Source organism: Macadamia integrifolia, chromosome 3, assembly GCF_013358625.1.
Source record: "Macadamia integrifolia cultivar HAES 741 chromosome 3, SCU_Mint_v3, whole genome shotgun sequence".
NCBI classification, from domain to species: domain Eukaryota; kingdom Viridiplantae; phylum Streptophyta; class Magnoliopsida; order Proteales; family Proteaceae; genus Macadamia; species Macadamia integrifolia.
This window is the reverse complement of record NC_056559.1, coordinates 25095805-25104813: the sequence shown is the minus strand read 5'-3', so window position 1 is coordinate 25104813 and position 9009 is coordinate 25095805. Positions and strand designations below refer to the sequence as shown.

At 38.4% G+C, this 9009-nt stretch overlaps 1 protein-coding gene across 1 annotated transcript; it reads right to left on the bottom strand.

Annotated features, from left to right (window-relative positions):
• Positions 1-3677: 3677 nt before the first annotated feature.
• On the bottom strand, positions 3678-8585 carry LOC122073147 (acetylornithine deacetylase-like). The gene is made up of 9 exons (XM_042637680.1): positions 8127-8585; positions 7584-7828; positions 7347-7455; positions 4800-4938; positions 4589-4646; positions 4486-4503; positions 4248-4370; positions 3915-4071; positions 3678-3830 (listed from the first exon to the last, which is right to left on the bottom strand). The coding sequence occupies exons 1-9, from the start codon at positions 8448-8450 to the stop codon at positions 3789-3791; spliced, it is 1215 nt and encodes a 404-aa protein (XP_042493614.1). The 5' UTR covers positions 8451-8585; the 3' UTR covers positions 3678-3788.
• Between the last annotated feature and the right edge of the window lie 424 nt (positions 8586-9009).

Here is a 9009-nt window from a genome sequence, read left to right as displayed (position 1 = left end):
AAGCTCTTAATGCTCAGACTTAATTGACAATTAATTATGAGCATCTTAGGTATTTATAGGTAAGATTAGGATAGTATTTAGGCAGTAAATCAGATTCTAATGGTCATATTCTGGGTCCACCGGTCGACCGCCATCAGTAGCCGGTCGACCGGAAAGAGCCGTTGGAGATAGAAAACTAGCCATTAGAAGTGATCTAGACAGGTGTCAGTCAACCGGGACTTCCATCCAGTCTACCGGTTATGGCCTCGGATAGGTCCGGTCAACCCGGGCTGCCTATAGTTCTGTCCTGTTTTTTTACAGTCAACTGTCATACTGACCATTATTCAGTATTTTGGCCATAACTCTTCGCTCTGACATCTGATTATCCCGATTCAAGTTGTGGTGGAATTGTGACTCGATTTCCTACAACTTATATGAAGGATTCATTTCCTGATACCGACTCTATGGTTTTCCAAAATACCCTTGAGTCAAGTTATAGTGATTTTCACAGAAAGTCACATAGAACATGTTTTTCTAATTATATTCTACACCACCTATGGACTTCATGCTCGGTCAAGGAATGCCCTATAGTCATTCTAGTATGATGATATTTGATGCATGAAATGCGTGCACAATTACATATACATTGTACAATATAAAGAGTACTAGATTATCCTAGGATCTTCATCTTGACTTGAATCTTGAAGTCTTCATTGTAGCATGATTCTTGAGATCTTCATTACTACTTGATGATTCCTCTCTTGCCTTTCATCTTCTATGGTCTTCATCTTGTCTTGAAGCTTCCACTCTTGATCTTCTTGTCTTGACTTGATTCTTTAAGCATACATAGCTTGAGCTATCTTTTTGTACTAACCACCACTTTGCACACATAGTTAAAGCTATGGTTTGTTTATTATTACCGAAACATTTAAAGGAGTTTGGGCATATTCCCAACACGGGTGTTCTGTGTATTTTTGTTATTTATCTTCTCCTATCAAGATTTGAGATGCAGACAGACATTTATTGTAAAGGAACCGGATAATATCTGATATTCAAGTGAATAAATGAATTCGAATTTGATCAGAGGTTTTACTCATCCGAGGGTTAAACGAAAAGAATTCAAAAGCTGAATTTATAAATGGATTCGAATGTAGAGGTTGACATATTCGCTTCGAATTCGATCCATTTACATCCCTAACATAAAAGAAGCTAGCAGAAGAAATTTTAACCTCACCCAAAAAATTAAGCCCAAGGAAAAACAAGTGAAAGAAGAACCCTTGCCCAAAAAATTAAGCCTAAGGAAAAATAAGTGAAAGAAGAACATGGCGGTCATGAGGAAAGGTGTCAATATGGCATCAAGAAGTGAGCTGTGCAGATGTTCGAGTGAGGATTCGGATCACATTCTGGTCCTTTGCCCGTTCGCAGAGGAAGTATGGAAGAATTTCTGTGAATGGTTTGATATTCCCTGGAGAAATCATGAGTCTCTGCAAGGTCTTGCGATGTGGTGGAAAAGGAAAATTAAGGTTTCAAACCTAAAAGAGGTGTGGTCCATTGCTTTCACCATTGGAGTTGAAAATATCTGGAAAGAAAGAAATGGCCGGCACTTTGAAGATCGGCAGAGACATATAAGGTATGTGATTGACATGATAAGGAAAGACATTAGAGAAAGCATCCATGAAGGGAAAATTACAATAAAATCAATGAATGACATTCTCAGTTGCAGAAGGTTAGGCCTGAACATTATTAGTGCGGGAATAAAGCCTCCTCTGGAAGTTTTTTGGTGCAAACCGCCTATGGGGTGGATTAAACCGAACTTTGATGGGAGCTCCCTCAGGAATCCTGGAAATGCAACGGCTGGAGCGATCATGAGAGACCATAATGGTAAATGCCTATGGTCTTGTAGTGGTGTATCTAGGGATCCAAGAAATTTATGAAGCAGAGCTTAAAGGCCTGATGCAGGGGCTAATGAAAGCTAAAGAGTTGTCTATTCCATCCCTCTGGATAGAATCAGACTCGGCAGTGGTGGTTATGGTGGTGCAGCAAGAAAAAATCCCCTGGTTTGCTATGCAGAGATGGAACTACATCAAGCCATACTTGGAAAGGACACCATGGAAAATAACTCAAAATTTTAGAGAAGGGAACTCGGTGGCAGATTTTCTGGCTAAGAAAGCTGCTAAAGCGAGATGCTCTTCTTTCAACGAAGGATTCCAGCTCCATGTTTCAGATATGATGGCGAGAGATGAAGCTTCTAGGCCTTATTATAGATTTAAGTAGTGGGCGGTCCATGGTCCTGTTGATGGCAATGCCGAAGGTGGGACCCTGTGACTCGCAATTTTTCTTGGTGCTTGTAATCGTTGGTTTATTTTTCCTTTGCTTTTAATAATATCATCTTCTAGCAAAAAAAAAAGTGAAAGAAGAACATATTTCCCAATTTAATGAACCTATTTAGGACAACTTAACAATTGACTCTCTTAAAGAACTAATAAAACTTCTAACAGGAAATCATAAACTAGCCAGTAAATAAAAGAAGGTAGAAACTTGAATTCATTTTCTCCATTTTGGCAACAGCCAACCAGGTTGCCATGCACTGCGATGTGGATGCATATGTGTCCAGATGTGCTAGAATTAGTGATTAGGTTTCATGGGTTAGCCATCTTTCCAGGGTCATTACCATGCTGGCTTGGCCTGCCTCAAGCACGTTGACCACAGCCACCATGGCATCCCTTCTCCTTCACATGATTACTATATGGTCCATTGGCACCTACTAAAATCCTAAGAACTAGTTTGGCAGATCTTATCAGAACCCTTGCACTGCATCACCCTGTCCAGGGAGTTTGTTGAAGATATTGGGTAAAACTGGGTACAATATTAAGTGGGCTTCAAATCTAGCCTCATTCAGGTAAGCAAGTTACAGTTTTTTACCAAACTGAAGGATACCAAACTATTCTTCTCTGTTGGACAGCAATGAAGATTCATTTTTCATATCTCACTTAATGCCCTTCTCAACCTCAAACGCACTTGAAAGTTCAAGGGCACCAACTGGAAGTAGCACCTACTCCTGCCAACATGGATATGAACCAAGTCAATCCACATTGCAGCAGTGGCTGTAAATCAGCTAGATTCACCGACGTGGTTTAGGGAGTGATCCGCATATGTCCTTGAAAAGAATGCTTATATAATGGGTGAGTCTTGGCCAGGCAGCCACGCAGCCAGGCCAGCCCATTTGCAATCTTCCTTTGCAGCAACAAATATTTGTCACAAAACCCATCGAAGGGATTTTATCCCTTCATATTTCCTTGATCTCCACCTGACAATCTCTTGGACAATTCTTTCCTCATCCTTAATCTTCCTCAATGTAACTTTATGTTAGCACATCACTAGGGTATAATATAAAAGAATGATAACAGAAAAACCACATCTAACTTAAACAGTTAGCACATCACTAGGGTATAATATAAAAGAATGAAAACAGAAAAACCACATCTAACTTAAACAGTTCAATTCGTCTTCTCTCGCTAACAATGATTAGTTGATCTAACCCTTATATATTTACTGAACCGTTTACCAAAAAAAAAAAATACTGAACCTTCTATGAAAAAAATCCAACACCCAGCTAGAGCATATCCTCTACAACACCAACAACATAGGTCTAGATTCTTCTAATAATTATTCCAAGTTCCCTTCTGGAAGTTGATCTAGATCAGTCTAGCAGAGAAGTTTTCCAGCCTCTAAATTTTTAGTTTTCCACATGTATTGAGTAATTTAGCATAGAAAATCCAGATTCCATATCTTAGAATAAAACATAAGAATCACATACCATATCCTGCAGTTTGAACATCAAAGCCTTCATCCTGTCATCCAAAAACAAGGGATTAATCAATTTAAATGATGAGATGTCCAGAAGATATCTTACATAGAAAAGATCAAAGCCAAACCTGCAATTCTCGAATCAGCGGCAAGCTCCCAGTGATTGAGTAAGGTTTTACATAACCAACTACTTCTTCAGTTGCTTTACACAACACACGGAAGCCACGAGAATCAAGATCACAAGCAACTCCAGACATCATGTCATCATCAAAACTGATTGTAAGTCTGCAGAAAAGCCAAAATATATACATAAAATGTTAAAGTAGAAAGAAAAAAAAAGTAGAGACAGATTAACAATAATATGCGCCTACCAGTCATTCTGTCTAAAATAGAGATGCATTGTGAAAATGAAATCCTGCCTAATTTTTTCAAGGTAATGCAAAGAATGCAGGAAAACACACCTTCCCCTAATATTTTCTTCTGGGAGGACATATTTTGAAACTGGACCTTGCGTGTCTAGCGTCTCTATGTTGGCATTGATATCATCTACATATTCCTGCAACTTCGCCCTTACGTCTGTCGCACTGGAAAGGATTACCAGACAAAGAACAGGAATCAGCATCCTCTCTCTCTCTCTCTCTCCCTCTCTTTGATCCTCTAGAAAAGGGGAAAAGAAAAAAGAATAGGTAGTGTACTTACTTGTAGAAAGGAGTTAACCTGCAACATCAACGGCATGAAGTCAGTTCTGAAAATTTCTCTAGTGGCATTAAAAATTAATCTTAGCTACAGGAAGAAGATCAACCTGACATCTCCGGAGATTGTACACTCATAGGGGATCTGATTGATTCCACCTCCTGGATCTGAAATACATCAAATAAAGATTAAATGATGGTAGTATAAATGGCTTATAATATTTCTATTCTGTTCAACAATACTCTATTTTTTGGGTGGGATGTCTTGTCAATAATTACTACATGATGTTCACAAACTAACGCAAGCAGCAGATAACTTACAGCTCCACTGAGTTGGTTTCATGGTTGATGGGGTTGCAAACTTATAGACCTGTTCCTTAGGATGGGGAGGAAAATCTCTGTAGAATCGTAGCTGAATCTCTTTAAGTGCTTCCATTGATAATTCCAAAGGATTAACAGCCTACATAACAGGGAAATATTTATTTATTAACAAAGTAATTCGAGAAACAACGTAGTTTAGCTGTAAGAAATTATTTATTTCCCTTACAGGTGTTAACTTTAATTCCACTCTAACTGCTGAAGTACTAACTCTCTCCATTCGTCCTACAGTGACACAGCAGGCTGTTTCTTGCACATGATGAGGCAATGTGGAAGGTCTCCTTATTTAAAGAAACAGCCATAAGGCCCATAACCCCTGGACCCCATGAATTGTTTTATTGACCCAATGAATAGAGTAACCCCCCCCCCCCAAAATAAAAAAAAAGCCCCCCAACTCAGAAAGAGAGAGAGAGAGTGCTACTAACTTTTCACAGTAAATAGGATTTTCTGTGATAGAATAGAGCTAAAAAAATGGGGTAAGTCCATTTTCACGGCATTGTTCAGTTAAGCTTATCTGAATAGGCCATCACTTTGAGCCATGTGGACAATTGGCTTTGTCCAACTGACTGTTGGGTTAGTTGTACACCTTATGGATTAGCCACATGTCAAATTATAGACTCAAATTTGATCAAATACCCTCCCATGTATGTCCATGCATCCTTGTATTTTTCAGCCATCCATGTACGTCCATGCACCCTCCCATAGTCTCTATATTTTCATTATTTTGCCAAATGGTGAACTCCTTTTGGGACTGAAACTTCACAAGTAAGCAGGGGACCTTGGTGTGATACCCAAGAATACAGAAAGTACCAGACCTACCTAGGAGATGATCGATGAGGTGTCCCCAATAGGAATACGGCAAGTACTAGGGTGTTTGGGAAATCGGTGAAGATGTGCAAACTTTAGTCTCATATTGCCTAGGGAAAGATTACTAGGCTAGTTAATAAACTCTAACCTCCTTAACATGGCACAACGCATTTTAAAGTCTTGAAATGACAATATTGTCCTAAGGTTAACGAGGCTGAGGCATTACAAATGGTATCAGAGTAGACCCCAACAATGTGTGGGGCCACAACAGGGACGTGCCGAAAGGAGGGAAGATTGTGACACCTAAGAATATAACAAGTATTAGATCAGCCTGGGAGATCGGTGAGGTGTCCCCACTAACAATATGGCAAGTACACAGGGTGTTCGGGAGATTGGTGAGGACGTACAAGCTTTATTCCCACATCACATAGGGAGAGATTACTGAGCTAGTTAATAACATCTTTAACATGGTACAACGAGTTTTAAAGCCTTGAGGCACATGGGCCAAAGAGGACAATATTATGCCAAGGTTAACAGGGCCAGGGCATTACACTTGGGATCTGAGATGGTCACAAAATTGGGTATCATCGGTCTGCCACATGGCATCTTTGGGTCATTTAGATAAGGCTAAACAGGCCATCTAAAAAACCTTTGCCCTAAAAAGATAGTATTCATATGGGAATGGAGAGGCTGTAAAGGTCTACTAAACCTGGATCACTGAAATCTGGTACAACTAGCATTAGTTTATTTATTTAATTTTTATATGAAGTTAGCGGAGGGATTTAACATAGATGGAAAAAGATTCCAAAGCCTTTAAGTTTATCTAAAGACAAAGTTGATACGACAAAATTTTGGATGGCATACATGGACAAACCTAGCCCATGCATTGAAATACTTTCTATCAAATATTAATCATACAAAAGTTAAAAATGTGTATAACATGCTACAAAAAATGGGAAAAAGAAAGCACTTTTTATAAAGTTTTAAGCATCGAAATCAGGATTCTTTTCTTCACTTATCCTCATGGTAACAAAGGGAAACAAAGTCTAGAGCAGTTCTGTCAACTATGGAAACTCTTGAAACAATTTCAAATAAGTTGACCAATAAAAGATATGCCAAATCAGATTCCAAAAAAAAAAAAAAGGTTCAATCTTCACGCTAACCCAACAAAAATTTCCCCTACTAGTTCTGTTTGGACACTAGAAGCCATACTTTATCTGAAGGAGAGCAACTCCAACAATAGAACATAATTACAAGTTATGTAACTTGGACTCATATACGCCTTGCATTTATCAAGCACATCTCAAAAAGGGATGACATTATAGGATGTAAGAACTCCATCCTGGTGCTTTTGTGTAAATTTATGCTTACCCAACAAGGAGGAGAAAAAAAAATATTAGAGACAAAAAGGAAAATGTTGGTAGCTGATGATAGGTCACAGGTTTAGTTAGACCCTATCGTTCTTTGGAAAAGCCTTCCATTACTGTAGACTCTTTCAGTTTTTTTTTTTGGATGAATATAAACTGTTATAGTTTATCTTCTCTCTGTTATGCTTTTCAGGATCTTTTAGTCTTCTTTTCCTTTTATCTACTATTTCTTATCTATAAATCATCTGTTATTAGTCAAGACCAAAGAAATAAATATATGTTGGTAACAGCAGTGACAGAATTATAGTAAGGGTACCTTGTGAGCTAGACCACTATGGAAAAGCTTTCCAGTTGTTTTAAGTTTCCAAGCTATCATACCACCAGTGCCAATGCAAGGTTGTTTGTCGGCAGTGTCAATCCAATATCTATGTAAACCAGAAACACCCGCAAATGAAACTTATTAATTCAACAAAAAATTTACTTTCCAATGGGTGAAGGTGGAGTTATATTATACAAATTCTGCTTTTCTTAAAAGGGAAGGCGATCAACTCACAGAGGGCCTTGTTTGAGCTTATTAAGCAACCCATGTTTGACAAGCTCATCCACACCAACCCCTGAAATTGACGAATTCTCTTCATTCGCTATAAAAACTGCAACCACGGTTGAGTTCAACTTTGGTTTTGTCTCCCCCAGCCTCCGCATTAGCTCAGTCACCAAAGCGACATGACCCAAACAATCAGTTGTTCCACGGCCACAAAGCCTATCTCCATCAATACTCAAAGAGAAAGGATCAAAATCCTGAAACAGAATCACATTATGATACAAAAAATTTCAAATTTTCAACTGAAATCAATTGAACTCCTCTATTTAATTCTAAAACACTCCATTACCCCAAAACCCCAATAGGGAGAAACAGAAAAATATCTTGATATCCTTGAAAGTCAAAATTGGGAATCTGAAAATGACAAAAATATTGATACCAAGGCAAATTAAACATGAATTGGACTAGAAACTGAAATCGGAACTTTCAAAATGAGAAAAAATATTGATGTAGTGGGTTAATCTAAAATCCATATGAAATCAGAAATCAATGTACCCATTCATCAGTGTTAGCAGTGACGACGTCCATGTGACAACCAACAAAGGACAAGATCTTGCCTGGAACAATTCCAGGATACTCGGCAATAACGTTTCCTCTGCCCTGAACATAGGTGACATGGTTCACAATCAAGGGTCCTCCACCAGTGGTGGTGCTGTAAGGGAGGAGAGCGTCCAAGACGTGCCTGGCCACTCTGTCTTCTTCTGGAATCAACTCTGGTGGGTTGTTCTGAACATATTTTGATTCTCCGATGAGCTTAGAAAGGAGAGCGACAAAGGAGTCCTTGTCAAGCTGGCCCAGTAGCTCTTTCGCAGAACCCATTGTCAAATAATTTCTCAATTTCAACAAAGGAGCTTCGTTTGGAAATTGGGACAAAATAAATGAAACTGATATGCGTAGGAACTAGGAAGAAGATAAGGGGGATTGCGACAAAATTCACGGTCGGGTTTTTCTACACTTCAGTATAGGAAGGAAAACTTGAGGCCGGATCAGCCGGATCAGCTTTGGGCCGTTTGATAACGTCAAGAAACAGCAGAAACAGAAATTGTTATTTCTGGAAACAGAAATAGGTAAGAATGGTGTTTGATAATTTTTGTTTCTGAAAACATTTCTGACAGAATATGATATTTATAAGAAATTTTAATGAAAATAATTTCACTTTTGTTATTTTCTTCAGAAACTCATGACCTTCATTTTAATCAGACAAACAACTACCAATTTCCTTATCTCAAACTTACATCATAATTTTACGAAACAAGAAATGTCAATCAATAATAGCAGATTAAAATGCAAATATTTCGAGTATGCCATATGTCTTACAAGTTCCCAATAGTTGGTCATTACCCTCTAACTACCACCTTTATTTATGTCTATATTATTA

Bases quoted from the DNA above. Each gene is read 5' to 3' on its own strand.
- LOC122073147 (XM_042637680.1), bottom strand. From the start codon at position 8,450: ATGGGTTCTGCGAAAGAGCTACTGGGCCAGCTTGACAAGGACTCCTTT. The intron at 4,939-7,346 runs GTACCCTTACTA...CCTGTTATGTAG, and splicing joins ATAGTGGTCTAGCTCACAAG to GCTGTTAATCCTTTGGAATT. The intron at 4,072-4,247 runs GTGTGTTTTCCT...GCTTTTCTGCAG, and splicing joins GAAGAAAATATTAGGGGAAG to ACTTACAATCAGTTTTGATG.